The sequence below is a fragment of the Lithobates pipiens genome, unplaced genomic scaffold (genome assembly GCF_037356315.1).
Source record: "Lithobates pipiens isolate NorthernLeopardFrog02 unplaced genomic scaffold, aLitPip1_a1.2 Scaffold_27, whole genome shotgun sequence".
Taxonomy (NCBI): domain Eukaryota; kingdom Metazoa; phylum Chordata; class Amphibia; order Anura; family Ranidae; genus Lithobates; species Lithobates pipiens.
The window spans coordinates 205,384,803-205,405,380 of record NW_027507788.1 but is presented as its reverse complement, the minus strand read 5'-3'; the positions used below and the strand labels follow the sequence as shown (position 1 = coordinate 205,405,380).

At 43.4% G+C, this 20,578-nt stretch overlaps 1 protein-coding gene across 1 annotated transcript in view; it reads right to left on the bottom strand.

Moving 5' to 3' along the window:
* The window catches only part of TMPRSS5 (transmembrane serine protease 5), an 87,707-nt gene that overhangs the window by 53,756 nt on the left and 13,373 nt on the right, over positions 1–20,578 (bottom strand). Inside the window, exon 3 of the mRNA XM_077458135.1 lies at positions 14,362–14,466. Coding sequence (XP_077314261.1) covers positions 14,362–14,466 — 105 coding nt within the window. The remainder of the gene's footprint in view (positions 1–14,361; positions 14,467–20,578) is intronic.

The window sequence follows — 20,578 nt, the reverse complement described above, 5'->3', positions numbered from 1 at the left end:
GGAAGATACTCATGTCCCTGTTATTGTATTATGGGCGCAAGGCCATCGCTATGCACTGGAAACAATCGACCCCCCCTCCCTCAAGTTCTGGAAAAACCTGGTGAACGCCAGTTTGCCCCTTTATAAAGCCACCTATTCAGGCAGGGGTTGCCCGCAAAAATTCGAGAGGGTGTGGTCCTGCTGGTTAGACGATGACACTACGTCAACTGCTGCATTAGACAATCCCTAGGTTAACAATGTGATGTTAGTATGCGGATAGAATGGCCCAAATACTCTTATGTCAATACTATCCTGTAATTTTACCTTTGTGCACAGAATCTCCTGAGCTAACCTCTCCCCATATTGGGGTTTAGATAGGTATGGTTAAGTTGTGTTGCTCTGCTATGTTGAGGCATGTTGCTGCCTCAGAGGTAGATTGTTGTTTGTTATAGGATGTGCCTTGCTGTGGCCTGTTGCCGCAGCAGGAATGTGCCCCTGTGTGGGTAATGTTTGGCCCGCATTGGGGCAGTGTATACGCTTATGAAAAACTCAATAAAAAAGATCTTATAAAAAAAAAAAAAAAAAAGCATGACAGCACATTACTGACTTTCTCTTATACCTAAATATGCTCTACTTTCTACACTACCACATGAAGATTGGATACTGCAATGCTAAAATATATCCAACACACACACCAGCAGAACTTCCTCCTAACTAGTAAAATGACACCCATACCACATACACAATGCTCACGCTATACTTAGATCCAAACACCACAAACATCTGTGATGTCTCTCCACCTCATTCACCAAACGAATACCCCGTATACACATTTTCCTCTTCACCTCTTTTGCTCCTGTATACACTTCTGCTAAGAGAGACCAAGTGAATGACGATGCTTAATGACACTCAAACTCACCGTCTCCTTACACTAACTGAAGTCATCTTCTCCAGTCCTACCATATTCTACAACAGCTCAGTCAGTATATCTGTGCTGATCCAATCCGACTCTCCTCCTCTTCTAAAGGCAGGTTAGCGGGTCTTTCCTAGCCGTCGAAACATCTTCCTAACCCCTGACATTTACCCTCTTCTAATTAGAACCCACCCCCCATCTCTCAACCTATCCCCCCCCCCCCCGTTCCATCCATATAATCAGTTCCAATCTCTCAATCGAACGGACTTTCACACCTTCTAGTACTAAAAACTATAACCATACAACAACACTCAAAAATACCCACTCCAAACCTGAACTCCACACGGGCAAAAATCTAAATAGTATCCCTTAATGTGAAAGGGCTTAATCTACCAGAAAAAAAGAGCTGGAGAGGGAGAAAGGGATTTTAACGGTGCAGGTGTTAGCTAAATCATAACAAACGTTATTAGACTAATTACAAAATTGTATCACAAATATTTATTTAGTTCAAAATTAAAAATTCATTAACAATTACATTAATGAAGTATAAAAACCATACGGTGGACAATACAATATAGTGATTGTTCTCATTAAACACACATTATCCCAACATGTTTCACAGAGATATTTGCTTCTTCAGGGGGATGTGTGGATATTTAAAAAAATCTTCAGCCACTATATAGGTGATATCATAGGGAATTTGTCCACCTCAACAGGCACCCATAGCCATCTTGGATCGCAGGGGGAAAAAAAACAGGCCAAGAATAAAGAATACACAAATCTTAGGAATAAGCGTCACCCCTGGCTGTGGATAGCCCAGAAAAAAAGATCACAACTATTACTATATATGCAGAAGATCAAAGCAGACATAATCCTCCTCCAAGAAACACGCTTCAAAACTAACCAGATCCCTAAGCTATCAAACAAAGACTACCCAAAATCTTATCACGCAACCAATCCACTAGCTAAAACTAAAGGGGTCTTCATCCTAATATCTAAACACTTACCCATAGAAATATCCGACTCATTACTAGACGATGAAGGCCGTTACGCATTTGTCAAGGGCTCAGTATGGGGAAAACCAATAACAGTAGCAAACATATACAGCCCAAACTCAGGTCAAGTTAGTTTTTTCCACGACATAACAATGACCTTATTATCCTTCCAGTCTGGCATTCTTCTACTTGGAGGTGATTTCAATGTTGCCTTAAACCCACTTGAAGACACATCCTCAGGGGGACATCTTCCCTCCCATTCAAAGCAGATTAAGACTCAGATAGAGGATTTACTCTTACATGACTCTTGGCCCCTACATCTTGGAGTAAGAGACTATACCTTTTATTCTCCACCCTACAACCGTTACTGCAGAATAGATTACCTTCTCCTCACACAGAAAGACCTCCCTTTCTTATTTGAAACAACGATCAAACCCATGCTTCTATCGGACCATCACCCTATCACCGCGACCTTATCATTCCCAGATCGCTTGCATTTCTCCAAAACTTGTAAATTGGATGCATCACTACTCACAGACCCAACACACACTCTCACACTCAACAAAAACATTAAGGACTTCTATATCAATTATACCCCCGACACAACCCATTTGACCCAATGGGAAACACATTAGTGCGTTATTAGGAGAGCACTTATTAAAATGCCAGCAACTCGCACATGCACCAAGCAAGAGTCTATTAACACCCTATTAAGACATATACAGAACCTAGAACGGACCCACCAACTTACCACAGCATGAGATACCCAAAAAGAATTAGAACAAGCTAGAGAGCATTTAAGGGAAGAACTTGGAAAGAAAATCAGGAAAATTTTACACTCTCCCAAAAGCTCTTTTATGAGCATAGCAATAAGAGCGGAAAGCTCTTAGCCAGAGCCCTGCAAGCTAAAAAGGCAAGTACCACTATCCACACCATATGAACGTTCCTCAGGGAAAAGGCTATATAATAGTGATGAAATTGCAAACCATTTTGCTAATTACTACACTGAATTATACAACCTCCCTCCAGAACAGAAACCACAAGCGGAATACAGATCACGCAAATCCATCATCACAGAATTCCTTACACAATATAGCCCAAGACCAATACCCCTGGACAGTGCCGGGACAAGGTCACCCAGTGCAAACATATCAGATTGCGCCCCCCCCCCCCCCATTTACAATGCAAGGGTTCAGTAGTAAGTGATGCATAGCTCAGGAATGGGAAAAAAAAATATTAAGGATTGTGGAAATGGGGTTCAGAAGACTTCTATAAAACCCAAGATGTTATATATTGCAGCTTAATAATCATTCGATGTGGGGGCTGCATTAGTTTTATTTTAGGCTTTTCCCCCTGTCTCTTACACACAGGGGGAGGGGCTCTGACACACGGGGGGGGGGTCTCTGACATAAAGGAGGGCTCTGACACACAGGGGGAGGGGCTCTGACACACAGGAGGCTCTGATTCCCAACAGATGGATCAGCAGAGAACATTAACAACTGAAAAGTCTCAGAATATTCCCAACATATATAAGAAATGTTCTTCTCTTTTTGTAAACCTGCTCTGCAAAGTACAGGGCGGGTTTACAGCACAGCCAGGTACGGTTTGAAAGGCAGAGCAGTGGGGACTCATATGGAAGAAAACTGACATCCATCCTGAGATCTTCATGTTTGGGAGAGCTGTGTAATCACACTGTGATGTATGCAGGGGGCGGGAGCAATGATCGGGACTGCACTGTTGGGATATCATCTTGCTCCGCCCACCTGTAGAGGAGCTCTCGGTGTCACAGCCAGATCCAGCCAGCCAGACTGATGAGAAATCAAGCCCGGGAGAGTGAATTCTTCTCCCTCTGTGCCAGGATGTGGTTGCCGCTGTAGAGAGGAGGCAAGCAATATGTATGGGCGCATCCTCAGTTCACTTTTTGGGCAGGCTGTAGCATTGAGTGGAGCCATAACCTAAATATTCTCTGCCCAGATTCGTCTGCATGTTGCTGCCAGTGACCCAGCGCCCCCTCCCACACTCCTTCCACACTCCGCCCAGGGCAGCCGCACCTCCAGCCCACCCCTTGTACCGGCCCTGCCCCTGGAACAAGCAAAAAATATAGATGGCCCCTTGACGTATGAGGAATTCCACGCAGCTATTAAACCAATGAAACTAGGAAAAAGCCCAGGCCCTGACAGATTCTGCATGACCTATTACAAAACTTTTTCAAAAATATTATCTGCCCCCTTCTTCATTCAACCAACTATTACAACCAAATACAACATCCAATAACCTATTGGAAGCACAAATATGTGTTATCCCAAAACCTGGAAAAGACCATTAAATAGCCTCAAATTATCGCCCCATTTCACTTTTGAACACTGACTTACCGTATTCTGCCCTTACTCACAAACGTAATTTCCAGAGATCAAGTAGGATTTATCCCAGGCAGAGAAGCCAGGGATAACACACTTAAAGCTCTGAACATACACCACTGGCTCACCAAATCCAATACTGCCGGTTTACTCTTATTATTAGATGCAGAGAAGGCATTTGACAGATTGGCCAGGGACTAGGGATGAGCCGAACACCCCCCGGTTCGGTTCGCACCAGAACTTTCGAACGGACCCCAAATTCGAACGAACGTTAGAACCCCATTGAAGTCTATGGGACTCGAACATTCGAAATGAAAAGTGCTAATTTTAACGGCTAATATGCAAGATACTGTCCTAAAAAGGGTTTGGGGACCTGACTCCTGCCCCAGGGGACATGGGTCAATGCAAAAAAAAGTTTTAAAAACGGCCGTTTTGGCGGGAGCACTGATTTTAATGACGATTAAAGTGAAAAAAAAAAGTGAAATATTCTTTTAAATATGGTGCCTGGGGGGTGTCTGTAGTATGCCTGTGAAGTGCCACGTCTTTCCCGTGTTTAGAACAGTCCCTGTACGAAATGACATTTAACGGAAATAACACCATTTAAAACTGCTTGCGGTTTTAATGTTATATCTGGTTCCTGCAATATGGTTGAAAATCATTGAGAAAAATGGCATGGGTAGCCCTCCCTGCCCATTACCAGCCTATTTGGGTTTTGTACGCATATTAAGGGGAACCCTGTACCCATATTAAAAAAAGGAAATGCGTGTGGCCCCCAGGCCCTATATACTCAGAACAGCAGTATACAGGCGGTGCAAACAAGACAGGGACTGTGTAGGTTTGTTGTGTTAAGTTGAATCTGTTTGTAATTTTCAACTGGTACATTTTTAAAGTGTAGCTCCAGTCCAAAAAACTATTTTTAAGCTTTTTGGAAAACATAGGGAAGGGTTATCACCCCTGTATAATTTGTTTTGTCGTCCATCTTTTTTCATCTCACTTGCTGCTGTCTCCTTCCGTTTGCAAGTAGGAGATGTTTGTAAGTTGGATGTTTGAAAGTAGGGGCCTGCCCTATATGCTCTGCAGAAATGGCGGAACAAGGTGTTGGTTTTGCCACAACATTGTAAGCCCTCAAAGTGACTCTTGGTGGGCGCTGGAGCGCTCTGCTGTGAACGATTATATCAAGAATTGTAATTACATGCCATTGTTGAACAGTGGTAGAAAAATTGACCTTTGGTGGTTGTGGTCCTCACCGTTACTCTGGGTGGGCACAGGAAGGGGCCCTCCTGTGAAATATTATATCAAGAATTGTAATTACATGTCCCTGTTAAACAGGGGCAGGAAAATTTGGCCTTAGGCACTGCTGCTGGTGCCACCACACTGCAACCTCTGCCATATACTCTAGTTTTATTGCAGGAATTAGCCCTGCTGCAAAGCATTGCATCAAAAATTGTAATTAAACGCCCCTGTTAAACAGGGGCAGAAAAATTGGGCCTTAGGCACTGGTGCTGGTGCCACCACACTGCAACCTCTGCCATATAATTACAAATGACATTTGTTCTGCCTATGAAGCAATAAAATATTAATTTAAGTGGGAGTTTAATGTAGTGGTACTGGAGAAAAGAAAGAAGAATGCAATAGGAAAATAATTAGAATGCATAATTTGCTGGATCCATTGGGCTCCCAAAATGTTTTCTCTACCTCTTCATTATTTGACTTAAATACCCACTATCTTTTTCTATTAGGCCTTTTCCCCCTTACTGTGTGAAGCCAGATATACCCACGTAAATCCCCAAACTAGATCCCACATCCCCACTGTTAGGAGTACCACCGACCCAGGGGACAACCAGTCTCCTCCAATCCTCTCTGCTGACGTCCACCTTTTTTTTACCATAGCCCATCAAATAGGAAGTGGCTACAACAGGCAGGGGTGTGGATTTTATCTCTGAGAGGGGCTTTAAATGAAAAGTATAACATACAGTGGCAGTGCGTCCGTAAAAGGGCGCAGGAGCGCTGCCCCTTCTCTTCTGTCACCGCTCTATCACCATAGATAGATTCATGCCTTGCATGAATCTATTTATAGTCCCCGCTGACACCCCCTATTCAGGTGTCTGGCCCCTTTTCTGGCGCTGGGCACCTGAATTATAGTGATGTTTTTTTTTTTTTGGAAGCACCTGATTAGAGCCGTAGACTCTAATAGGCACCCAAAAAGGTGAACAGCGGGTGCAATGCTGTGCGTTTGCTGCTCACTCAATTGTTTGTTAGCAAAGCGAAGGAATTCACTTTGCTAACACTGAACCACCTCTCAGCCAATCAGGTGCTTGGGTCTGTTACCTGAGTGGCTGAAACATCAGACGCTGTGATTGGACGCCTGATAGAGAGGACGGAAGAAGACATCAAGGAGCACGCAGGACACCGCCACTGACCCGCTGCGAGACAGGCAAGTGCCGGGGTGATACACACTGCCAGCATTTGATGGGGCACAGTTGCAGCGGCAAATGATGGGCACACTGGCAGCATTTGATGGGGCACAGGAGCGGCAATTGATGGGTACACTGGCAGAAATTGATGGGCATACTGGCAGCAATTGATAGGTATGGTAGTTGGCACAATGGCTGCTCTTGATGGGCACAGTAGCTGCCTTTGATGGGCACAGTGGCTGCGTTTCATGGGCATAATGGCAGCATTTGATGGGCACAGTGGCTTGCGTTTGATGGCACAGTGGCTGCATTTGATGGGCACAGTGGCGGCGTTTGATGGGCACAGTGGTTGCATTTGATGGGCACAGTGGCTGCATTTGATGGGCACAGTGGCTGCGTTTGATAGACACAGTGGTTGCATTTGATGGGCATGGTGGTGGCAATTGATGGGCACAGTGGCTGTGGTTGATGGGCACAGTGGTTGCATTTGATGGGCACAGTGGCTGAACATGCTGGGCACAGGGGCTACGCTTGATGGGCACAGTGGCTGCGTTTGATAGACACAGTGGTTGGGCTTGATGGGCACAGTGGCATAGTTTGATGGCACAATGGCTGCAATTGATTTTCTTTTTTCAGTTTGTTTGCGCCTCCCCAAAAATTTTGAGCACCAGTCGCTAGTGGCACCAGTAGCTGCGTTTAATGAGCACAGTACTTGCGTTTGATGGGCACAGTGGCTGCGCTTGATAGGCACAGTGGCTGCGCTTGATAGGCACAGTGGCTGCGCTTGATGGGCGCAGTGGCTGCGCATTAAGATCAAGTAGGCTTTGTCCATTTAAGGGGTACATGAGACAGCATTTGCAGAGCGATCCAATTGATTGATATTGCAAAATCCTACTCTAACTCAGCACGCACTATCTCCTAACACTACTGACTGCAAGCTCTATTATAAAAGATAGATCACTAGCTATATAGGTGAGGTGAATATAGCGGTGTATACTGCGGTCAGGGCACACAGACAATAACCACTACACAACAGCAAGATAGAAAATCGGCCGAAAACGATCGGTGTGTACTGTGTTGAAGGTACACAGAACACCCACTGCTTCAGACGCCAACACACTACACGAGGCCGCCGCGATGGCGGCCTATATAGTGTGGGGCGTGCACTGCACAGCCTGAGCTATGATTGGCCACAGGCATCCTGCCTGTGGCCAATCATGGCTCTCCTCGCTGCTGGCGCTGCGATTAGCCAAGCATGCGGGGTCACAGTGCATGCTTGGCCAATCATGAGCCAGCAATGCACTGCGCCATCGCACACGAATTTGACGCGAACGGACCAAAATGTTCGGATTTCGCCAAACGGACGAACAGCCAATGTTCGAGTCGAATGTACGTTCGACTCGAACACGAAGCTCATGCCTACCAGGGACTACCTAGAACAGTTATTCTCAACCAGGGTTCTGTGGAACCCTAGGGTTCCTCCTTCAGCATTGGGCAATGTCTGCCTCTCAGATAAGTTCCCACTCACACCATTGATCTTTTTAGCTATCTGTAAGAAGATAATTCTTCCCAATGACCACAAGTGTAAGGACCATTCTTCCCACTGACCATCACACTAATGTATCATGAGTTGTAGATTTCACATTTTTATCAGGGGTTCCCCGAGACTGGAGAACTATTTCAAGGGTTCCTCTGTGTTTTGAAAAGGTTGAGATAAGCTGACCTAGAAGCTGTGCTACGAAATCTAGGCTTTGGTAAACGCCTGTCTCTATACACAAACCCCAAGGCGAAAATATGCATAAATGGGCTACTGTCAAACGCTTTCCCTATCAAAAATGGTACAAGCCAAGGCTGTCCCCTATTACCTGTATTGTTTGTTCTCACTCTCGAACCCTTCCTACGTAAGATACGTGAAAATATAGATATCCCCTGCAAAGTAAAAGTATAATGGATTAGTATGCAACACATACTAGCCCATTATGTGGCACTTACCTGCAAACTAAGCCCACGTTGTCCCTGCTGGTGGCCGCATCTCTCTTGCTTCCGGGGCCGCGGACTTCGGCTCTGTGACTGGTCAGAGTCACGTGACGTCACTCCCACGCTTGCATGCGGGAGCCATCAGTCACGGAACTTGCTAATGAAGAAACGGCATGAAGGGCCATTTCTTCACAGCACATGTGTCGATGATGGTGCAACTGTGCAGGTTAAGGAGATACTGTATTTACAGTACCTACAGGTAAGCCTTATTATAGGCTTACCTGTAGGTACACGTGGTGTAACTAGGTTTACAACCACTTTAATGCTGCACTTAATTTGGTGCCCCCAGTGTTTTCTCTTGGTCCTGCAGGTGTATCCATCCACCCAGTACTCCTATCTTGGTCGGAGGTTCCCTGTTTTTGAAAAACTGTCCATTTGAAGCCCTTACTACTGTATGTGATTAGTCTGATTTTAACTGTCACAATGTGACTTGCCATTTGTCTTTTCACTACAATAAATCTGTTAATATACTACACTCAGATTGCGTGCTGCTGTTTTTCTTATCTGTTTACCTAGAGACATGGGCGTCCATAGAATTTTTTTCAGGGGGGGGGGCATAAATTTAGGGTCACCCATGCGCCGCCCCTTTTCGACAATGTCATTATCACATTATCATGGTCAGAGACTGCAGACGTAGTACAGTCCCTAAGATAAGTAATGGATAATGGCCAACAGGCCCTCTTACCAGTTCCAGTGAAACTACAGCAGTGATCCCTCCGGCTGGACGATCGCTCACTCTGGGTTCCCCGGGGGCGACTTTGGTCAGTAGTGTAGCATGTCTGTACCCTGGCAGTGGCTCAGTCTTTCTCTCTCTGGCAGTGCTGGGCAGCGTTGCTCTCTCTGGTGGCGCTGAACAGCATGGCTGTCTCTGGTGGCATGGGACAGTGTAGCTCTCTCTCTCTGGTGGCACTGGGCAGCGTGGCCCAGCACACTCCTCATTCTGTTTCCTGTAGCACTCTCTCCCTCAGCTTTTTTCCAGGCTGCAGTCTCTCAATCTCTCTCTTGATCGAGCTGTAGCCTCCTCCCTGTGGAAAATGGGGCCACCAATCTTTGGGACTACATGTCCCATGATGCTCTCCTCTCCTAGTCTCCTTTGATTGGCCCTCGGTTATGGCCAATAGGGAAGGAATGGAGCGGGCAGAAAGCTGGGTGGGGAACCTGGTGAGAGCCGTCGTCTCTTCTCCCCGACAGGAGAAAGGGGGGGTGACCGGGGGAAACCTGATAGCCCGCAGCTCGCCTTTCTCCTGTCACAGCACCGCCGAGTTCTCTGCTGGACTGAGCAAGGAAAAGAGCCCGCAGTCACATTACACTGATAGGGGGGCTTGACAGAACCACAATGGTGTCACCCCAATAGTGATGGAACTGTGTTGAATTTAAGATCTGATCCCTGATTCCAGGGGGGGCACTTGACCCCCCTTGCCCCTACCTGCGGATGCCCATGCCTAGAGATACTTCAGTCTCTTCAGAGGTGCTGCATCTGGTACATTGAGATCAGCAGAAAGTTACCCTGAATACCCTGACTATGAACTTTGTGCTGTTCTGCATAGGCATTTATATACACACACACTTATTGTGCCATATACCCCATTACTACTGCATACACACGTTGTATAGATGTGACATGCTACATTCCTATCATCTGTATTCTGCTAGGAAAACCAGTATCACTATTTTGCAAAGGGTGTTAATGGGTGGATCAATTAGACCTGGTCACCACTAGCAGAAATGCCCACATTGAAGGTGTACTACATGCTGCTGCCTAAAGGACATGCCTAAATGATGCTGGACATCATCCAACCCATTAGAGGGGTGTAAGCCCACTGTGCATGAACCCACTCTCTGTGGAATCAGTGGCAAAAGAGTGCAGAGGGAGAACATTTAAAGAGGAACTTCAGTGTAATTTGGACTCTGCCCCCTCAAGGCGCCTCCATTATGGCGCATGCGCAGATGCACCAAGGTGCTCTGCCCAACAGTCGTATGCTGGCGGAGCCCCTCTGCACTTCTGCATACACATAGGTGCAAAAACAGAAAATGTTTTGGGTCTCCAATAATACACATCTTAGGCATGCATGAGAATGAATGAATAAATGGGGGGAACATGTGCATGGGCAGATGTGCTGCAGTACTGTCTGCCTAGGTGACAAATCAGAAAGTGTTGCTTTGCATTACATTTTTTTTTTTTTTATTAAAAAATGATGTCCAACTGCAGGGGGGGCAGGGCAAGATTAAAGGGTTTGTTAAACCACATGTGCAAATCACTGCCAGCCCCTCTATTAGAGCTTGGAATAGAACACTCTATAAGTCTTTTATAAAAATGAGCATTGTAAATACCTATTTAGGGTGATCTTCAAGCCGGTCACATGACTCGTGGCCACTGTATACATCCAATATATGGCTTCAACAGGAGGGGAAGAGATGTCCCTCTGATGTCAGCTGGGGAGCTCCTCCTGCAGTGGAAACCAGCCGAGAGTCACGTGACTGGCCTGAAGATCGCGCTAAAACGGTTTACAACGCTTGTTTTTTTAATATACTTATACAGTGTGCAATGCCTAACTATGTTAGAGGGGCTGGCAGTGACATTTTGTAAACTTTTATTTGTACTAATAGCGGTGGTAATGGGGTGGGGCAGAGACACAGACACAGAACTGACAGGCAGTGAGGAGGGGGTGAGGAGGAAAGAGGAGAATTGAGAGCAGGGCTGCGGATGACGGAGGGATGTACGCTGACCACGGTGGTCAGGGCTCAGCAGCCCTGATTTTCCTGGTCATTACAGAGAGGGGGATACAGGAAGTGTCAGGATCAGCCAGGTTTTTTACAGTTTAGAGGGGGACGAGATTACACAGCACAAGCACTATGTTGTTTAATCTGCTTTAAGGGACCAGGATCTGTAATTATTATTTTTTTGTTGGGGGGTGGACAAACATTTTAAGTTTAAGACCGCTTTAACTAAAAGCTGCCATCTGGGATTATATAATGTATATACTCTTCAAATGCATTCATATTCTGCTCCTTCGTCCAGATCTGTTTACTTTAGCACAATTCATTGCATATTGGTAATAGCATGAGCTGTGTATGCCTACAATGCATCAAGTGGTAGACTGGGGGCCCATTAAAAACCTGTTCTTTCCTTTAAATTAAATATATGGGCATTGGCAGACATAGATTTCTGAATAACCAGCTATCATGCAACCTAATGCTGATGGAATGAGAATTCCCCATTTCAAACAGTTTTTGATTTTTAGCAATACAAAGCTCTTATGCAATGCTGTAAATATATATATATATATATCTATATCCTCATCACCAGAGTTTCTTAATGTGGTATATTTTATACTTTATAGTGGCACATTTTGCCCGCAGTGCAGTTTTATGGCTTTCGCATAGAAGAAATGTATAGAAGCCATAAAAAGCCTTGTGATTTAATTTCTTTCTTTATGAATATTTTATTCTAAAATGAGGAGTTTGCATAACGTGCTTGCAGAGCTCCTTATTAGTTCATATTTTATATTTATTTCTCACCCATAGTGGGAATACCGCAAAGTGCTTGTGAATCGTAGGAAGGTGCCGGTACTGTTCGTACATTCTGGTACTGCAGACTGCAGGGATTGGTGGGGAGAAATAAAACAAATATCTTTCAATAATTACTGGCAAAATGATGGACTAGTGAATGTGAATTATGTAAAAGAGCTCATAAAAAAATAATAATAATTAAGGCAACAATTCAAGCCTCTCATTAAACTTCTAATGCCAATCTAGAAATTGCTAAAGCTGCTCCTGTCATATAATTCTATGATTTATAACCTGCCTCTTCCAATGTACAGTCATGGCCAAATATATTGGCACCCCTCTATTTCTGTCAGATAATGCACCCCTTCACACAGAAAGTTGTTGCAATTACAAATGTTTAGGCATTCTCATGTTTATTTCTTTTGTTTGTATTGGTACGACACAAAAACGTGGAGAAACAAAAAAGCCAAATCTGACACATTCCATGCAAAACTCCAAAAATGGATTGGACAAAATTATCGGCACCTTCTCAAAATTGGAAGAACTAATTGCGTTCCAAGTTTGTGATGCTCCTGTAAGTGGTAATTAAACTCACCTGTATCAATTAACAGGTGCTAACAGTATACCGGCAACCAGTTAAATGGTGAAAAATTTACTCAGTCTTTCTGTTGTGTGTCTCCATGTGCCACACGGAAAACATGGAGATGAGAAAGAGCAGCAAATAATTTTTTAAATGTCACCTATGGAGATTTTTAAGGGTAAAAGTTTGTCGTCATTCCACGAGCGGGTGCAATTTTGAAGTGTGACATGTTGGGTATCAAATTACTTGCCATAACATTATCTTTCACAATATAAAAAAATGGGCTAACTTTACTCTTATTTTTTAATTTAAAAAACTGTCTTTTTTCAAAAAGAGTGCGCTTCTAAGACCGCTGTGCAAATATGGTGAGTATACAGAGTATACAGTATATAGAAAGTATTGCATTGACCGCCATTTTATTCTATAGAAAAAAAGTATTAAATATATATATGTGTGTGTGTGTGTGTGTGTGTGTGTGTGTGTGTGTGTGTAATATATATATATATATATATATATATATATATATATATATATATATATATATATATATATATATATATATATATATAATGTTTGGGGGTTCTAAGTAATTTTCTAGCAAAAAAAAACAGTTTTTAACTTGTAAACAACAAATTTCAGAAAGAGGCTCAGTCCTTAAGTTGTTAATTATTTGTTTCTTCACAGTTATGCCCCATACACACGGTCAAACTTTCCGAATGAAAATATACAAATCGGACTGTGTGGTCGGAAATTCCGATCGTGTGTGGGTTTTTTTCATTGGAATTTCCGACACACAAAGTTTGAGATCTGGATCTAAAATTTTCCGACAACATAATCCGATCGTGTAAATTCCGATCATGTGTATACAATTCCGACGCACAATATGCCACGCATGCACAGAATAAATTATGAGATGAAAGCTATTGGCTACTGGCCTCTTTCTAGTCCTGTCGTATGTGGTTTACGCCAACACGTTCTAAACAATCAGATTTTCCGACAACTTTGTGCGACCGTGTGTATGCAAGACAAGTTTGGGCCAAAATCCATCGGAAAAAATGTCCGACCGTGTGTACAGGGCATACGAATGAATTGATATATTCTCTTATGTTGCACCAATGCTGGAATGGACTGATATATTTTTTCTTATGCTGCACTGGTCACTTTATATTATGTTGATTATACGTAGAGATCAATAGGGGTTATTGTATTAGTTGTTATTAGTTATTGTTGCTAGTATTTAATTGTTTTCATGTATTACTCTTTATGTTGTTTTTATACGTTTTGGAATTCTGGTTTTCGCAGCGGGATGGTGAAGCAACAATTCAAAACAAGTCAACAAAAAAAAGACTATGAATTGTTTACTAATTATCCATAATCATTAATCATTGGTTAGCATTCATGATTCATGATTCATTATATATATTGATTAGTATACCTGTTATGGCTAATTATGCATCAAATAGGACTGCATATGTGTATGGAAAAAGGTAACCATCATCATCATCATCAAGATTTATCTGTAGTTTTCTGTCTACTTGGCAACCACCGCAAACCAAACTGTGTTATATAATAAGTATACCTAGTATGTAAACTCCCACAGCTGTCCCTGTAACAACCCCAGCAGCAAAAAGGAGGATCAGAATCTTCCGGGCAATGCATTGTTGCTTTCTTGATTTTTCTAGATCTGAAATACAAAACATATGATAAATATATTAACAGTAAGAAAGTGAAGCCGAAGCAGAGTGGCCCTTTAAGAGATGATGAATGGAATTTGGTTACAAAAGATAATAAGACAGCATTGGTTTTAAATGCATTCTTCTCCTCAGTTTTCACAAAGGAAAAAGGGTGATTTAGTAGCAAGACTGTAATGCTAGTAACGCTATGTGATTGCTTTTTTTCTTAAAAAATAAAAACGAGACTTTACAAACATGTTATACTTACCTCCTCTGTGCAGTGATTTTGCACAGAGCAGCCCAGATCCTTCTCTTTGGCTCTCCTGGCCCCTCCTTCCTGTTGAGTGCCCCCGCAGCAAACAGCTTGCTATGGGGGCAACCGAGCCGAGATGCATGTCCATTCAGACACAGAGCTTCCATTCGGCCCCGTCCCTTCTCTCTCCTGATTGGCTAACTGATTTAGAATGACAGCCATGGGAGCCAATGGCACCACTGTTGTGTCTGAGCCATTCAGGAGCGAGAGTCCCAGAGGACCGGACTCATGTACATCTCTGGACAGAGGTGGGGCTCAGATTAGTATTAGGGGGTGCTGGGGGGGGGGGGGGCTGCTACACACAGAAGGCTTTTTATCTTAATGGATAAAAAACCTTCTGCCTTTAAACCCCTTAACATAAACAAATCACCAGAACTAGACAGCTTACACCCGACAGTCCTTAAAGAGGACTGATGAGTTTACTTCCTCTTTGTCTCCCTGCAAAGGTAAAGCATAATGGGCTACTATGCATCACATAGCAGCCCATGATGTGTCACTTACCTGACACAGGAGTCAGTGATGTCACCGCTGTCCCCTGTAGCACAAAGCGTCCATCTTCTTGCGGGTAATCGCTGCTCTGGCCACTCACAGCGCTGGAGCAGCGATGACGCCACTCCAGTGCATGCGCACGGGAGCCGCCACTCGCCGTTAGCAGCGGCATGCTTAGTGCACCTGCACGCCGCTGTCTATGGCACATGCACCGTAGACAGCAGTGCCTGTCTTTTTGCAAATATCTCCTAAACCGTGTAGTTTCAGGATATTGCATGGACCTACAGGTAAGCCTTAATCTAGGCTTACCTGTAGTTCAAAGTGGTCTGTAAGGGTTTACAACCACTTTAAGGAACTCAGTCAGGTGATAGCTAGACCGTTGTTTCTAATTTTTTTGGACATTTCAGTGACTAAAATGGTACCAGCTGATTGGAGAAAAACCAATGTGGTACCAATATTTAACCACTTCAGCTCTGGAAGATTTACCCCCCCTTCATGACCAGGTAATTTTTTTTTGCGATACGGCACTGCGTTATTTTAACTGACAATTGCGAGGTTGTGCGATACTGTACCGAAATAAATATTATGTTCCCCACAAATAGAGCTTGCTTTTGGTGGTATTGGATCACCTCTGCAGTTTTAAAAGATGAAAAAAAAAATATATAATTTTTTTTTTACTTTCTGCTATAAATCATATCGAATAAAAAAAAAATGTAATGTAAATGTAAAAAAAAAAAAAAATCTAAAATTTCTTCATCGATTTAGGCCAATTTGTATGCTGCTACATATTTTTGGTAAAAAATAAATAAATCCCAATAAGCATATAAAAGTTATAGCGTCTGTAAACTATGGCATATATTTATAAAATTTTTATTTATTTATCTTCTGTAATGGCAGTGATCAGCGACTTATAATGGGACTGCGATATTGAGGCAGACAAATTGGACACTGACATTTTTGACATTGACATTCTTTTGGAACCAGTAACAGTAATACAGTGACCAGTGCTAAAAATATGCACTTTCACTGTATTAAATGACAATAGCTGGGGAGGGGTTAACATCAGGGGCGATCAAAGTGTTAACTGTGTCCCTAGCTGCTGTTTTACTAAGGTGGGGGAGGTGCTTTGACTAGAGGAAGGCATTAATCTGTATTACTGCTTTGCAGGAACACAGGATCAATGCCTTCCTTGCTGACGGAGCGGCGAATCACCTTGTTTACATAGGCAGAACATTGTTCTGTCTGTGTACAGAACAATCAGCAAATGCCGGAGGAAGTCAGGTCTGTTGGACCCGTTGATCGGCTACCGCTGTGTAGAATCACAGCAGGAGCGAGCCACCAGCGGCGTACACTTGCACCCAATACCTGGAAGTGCAAAACCACACACACACACACACACACACACACATTATATATATATATATATATATATATATATATATATATATATATATATATATATATATATATATATATATAATGTGTGTGTGTGATCCTGCGCAGTGCAGCCACCCTGTAGCAGTAAAAAGCGCTATAGGGCGGTCGGCAACTGGTTGAAATAAGGCCAAAGACATATACCTGGAAACTACCGGCCTGTCAGTCTAACATAAATAGTTTGTAAATTATTGGAGGGAATGATAAGGGACTATATCCAAGAATTTGCTGATGAAAATAGTATCATTAGTAGTCATCAGCATGGATTCATGAAGGATTGTCTTTGCCAGACCAACCTGTTAACATGAGGAAGTGAGCTGTAGATAAAAGGTAGGCCTGTGGATGTGGTATGGCTGGATTTTGCAAAGGCATTTGATACAGTTCCCCATAAATGTTTACTTTACAAACTGAGGTCTGTTGGCAAGGACCATATGGTATGTACCTGGATAGAGAACTGGTTACAGGGGCATGTCCAATAAGTGGTGATAAATATTGAGCATTCAAAATGGGCTGGGGTGGTAAGTAATCTGTCCTGGGACCAATTCTGTTTTATTTATTCATAAATGATATAGAGGTTGGTATAAATAGCTCAATCTCAGTTTTCACTGATAATACAAAGCTAAGCAGGGCAATTACTTCACAACAAAATTCCTTATTAAATTTCTCTATAATAGAGCTTTGTTACATTTAATAAGTATTACTATGCACAAGATTGTATAACTATTGTAAAAGCAGCATATTCATCCAGTAAAATATAATTCTATTATGTAGTTCTATTACCAAAGTCATATTCATCGACTTTAAAATGTCATGGAATAACAGGGTAACTAGTTATATTCTGTACACTGAATTCTTATCATTTAATGCTAATGCTAAAAATGTTAAGAATATTAAGTATTCAGAAACTGTGGATGATTCAAATGGAAACTGCTATAGCTAAAATGAAATAATAATAATTATTGTTATTTTAATAACAATAATTATTGTTATTTTAAACAATAAATATCTATTTACCACTCTAGTGTTTGCTTCTTGGTTCTATTCTCTAACTTTGCTTAAGATTTCTATGATCAGATTATTTCCTCTTGTGATTTTAAAGTGATTGATTTTTTAAAATAACAAACATGTTATACTTACCTGCTCTGTGCAACGATTTTGCACAGACCAGCCCTGATCCTCCTCTCCTCAGGTCCCCTGCTGATGCTCCTTGCTACCCCCCCCCCCCCCCCCGGGCATCCGTCCGAGCGCCCCCCTTGAGCTGGCTCTGTGTGTCCATAGACACACACAACATGGCGCAGCCCTGCCCCCCACTCCTTCCTGACTGGCTGTGTCTGAGCCTATGAGAAGGGAGAAAGCTGAGAGAGCCACTGCTATTGTGCACACTACTGAATTGAGATTGCGCTCAGGTAAGTATAGGTAGGGTTTTTTTTTATCTTAATGCAGAGAATAGATTAAGATAAAAAAAAACTTCTGGCTTTAGAATACTTGGTCATTTTTTAAATTAATTCAGTATCATTAGCAATCTGTTTTTTAGGATCAGTCTTTGCACAAAACTGGTGCGTTACTGCCAGTTCAACGCCATATAGTTCTGTGTGCGTTACTGTCAGTTTAACGCCATATAATTTTCTGTGTGTTACTGCCAGTTTAACGCCATATAGTTTTGTGCGTTACTGACAGTTTAACGCCATTTACTCCTGTGTGCGTTACTGCCAGTTTAACACTATTTACTTTTGTGTACGTTACTGCCAGTTTAACGCCATATAGTTTTGTGTGCGTTATTGACAGTTTAATGCCATATAATTCTGTGTGTCACTGTATGTTTGCCACATTATATTGCAGATTATTATATTGTATCTGTGGAGTGTGTCTGTGTAGTGCGAGTACTCAAATTAAAGTGCACCAAACACCTCTTTACATTGATTAAAATGCATCTACGTACAGATTTCAACTTCTTCTTTACATTTTCTTATAAGCACTGCCCCTCCCTCCCAATAATGTCTGGGAGGACAACAAGCAGAGGCAGACGTTACCTTGGCACTGTAAGGGGGCCAGCAACAAATGTGTCCACAGGAAAAGGTGGATGAGGTAGTCAGTCCTCAGGCAGAGCATCATTTCCTCTGTTTAGTGCGTTGCCTGAGTTATCCAGGCACAGCATGCAGATGTGGCGGTGGACTGGCTTACTAAACCTTCCTCATCCTCCTCATCCTCTGTTGCGCAAGCAGAGACAAGTGTGCAGTCCCCTGCAGTTGCCACAGTGGATAAACCTGCCTCCTTTTCCACATCTATTCCTGCCATAGCCCCAACATCAGCCATTGAGGAGTCAGCTTAGATATTTGACCACAGAGTCAGCCACTTTCTCATTGATGATGCCCAGCCATTACTGGATTCAGATGTTGGTTCTGAGGTTGAGGATGACAGGAACATGAGCCTAGAGAGAGGGAGGAACACTGGTAGACAAATTGGTATTCATGTTCCCCAAGCCGCAGTGTATTGCCAAGTTGTCTCCAGTGGTAATGATGAAAATGGAGGAGATGATGATGAGGTCACTGATGCAAATTGGGTGCCAGATAGAGCACAGGAGGAAACTGAAGCTGAGGCGGCACAACCCCAAGGAGGCCGACATCAAGAAAGAGTAGAGAGCAGCCACCCTATTCCATCACATTCTGCAGCTGTTATCTCACGACCCACTCCCCAAAGCTCAGCTTTCTGGGCCTTTTTCAGCAAATATGCAGAAGATCGCACTGTTGCTATCTGCAAACTGTGTCTCAGGCACATCAAAACGTGGCAAAAACACCAACCATTTGGATACCACACAAAAGGGGCACAAATCTGTCCTTCCTCCTCCTTACCCACTTCAGTCTGCCCCTGCTATACTGAGTCATTACCTCTCAGCAGCCTCCACTGACAGGGATGATAGTATAGCACAGGGTGTCTCAGGTCCTAACATCACATCTGCCAGCAGCACGCCACCAGCTATAGACTGTAGCCGGCAAATTTCTCTGCCCTATCTGCTACCCACATGCCCAGCGTCTAAATGCAAGCTTGTCAAAGCTGTTGTCTCCAACATCTGCCTTTCAGCCTGGTGGATTCTGCCCCATTCTGTGAATTTGCACAACGTGCTGTACCACAATGGCAGGTTCCCAGGCACTACTACTTTTCACGTAAGACCATTCCATCTCTCTACCATCATGTGGAAGGGAATTTTCTAGCGTTGTTGGGCAAGGCAGTCAGCTGTAAAAATCCACCTTACTGCTGACACGTGTTCCAGCAAGCATGGACAGGGATGATATATTTAGTTCACAGCACACTGGGTTACACTGCTTGCAACTCAAAAGGATGCAGGACAGGTGCTGCAGCTTGTTGTGCTTAGGGGACAGGAACTACACTGGAGCAGAGATTCTTGTAGCTCTGCAGGGACAGGCCCAGAGGTGGCTCACACCAGGCCAGCTGGAGCCAGCAATGGTGGTGTGCGATAATGGCTCAAACCTCCTGTCTGCCCTTAGACAGGGAAAGTTAACACATGTGCCATTGCTGGCACGTGTCCTCAATTTGGTGGTGCAGCATTTCCTAACTACATACCCAGGGTTACAAGATGTGCTAAAGCTGGCCAGAAGAGTCTCTAGCCATTTCAGGCAGTCATACACAGCCAGTGCTTGGTTGGCTGAATTTCCACTTGCCCATAAACCGCCTGATTTGTGACATGCCCACCAGGTGGAACTCGACTTTGTCAACGTTGCAGCGGCTATACATGCAGCAGAGGGCCATCAACGAGTACCTATGGCACGATGACAGGCTCAGGCCGCCTCAGCTTTTTTTCCCCACATCAATGGCTGATCATTAAGAATGAATGCACTCTACGGTCACCATTTGAGAAGGCCACAACGATG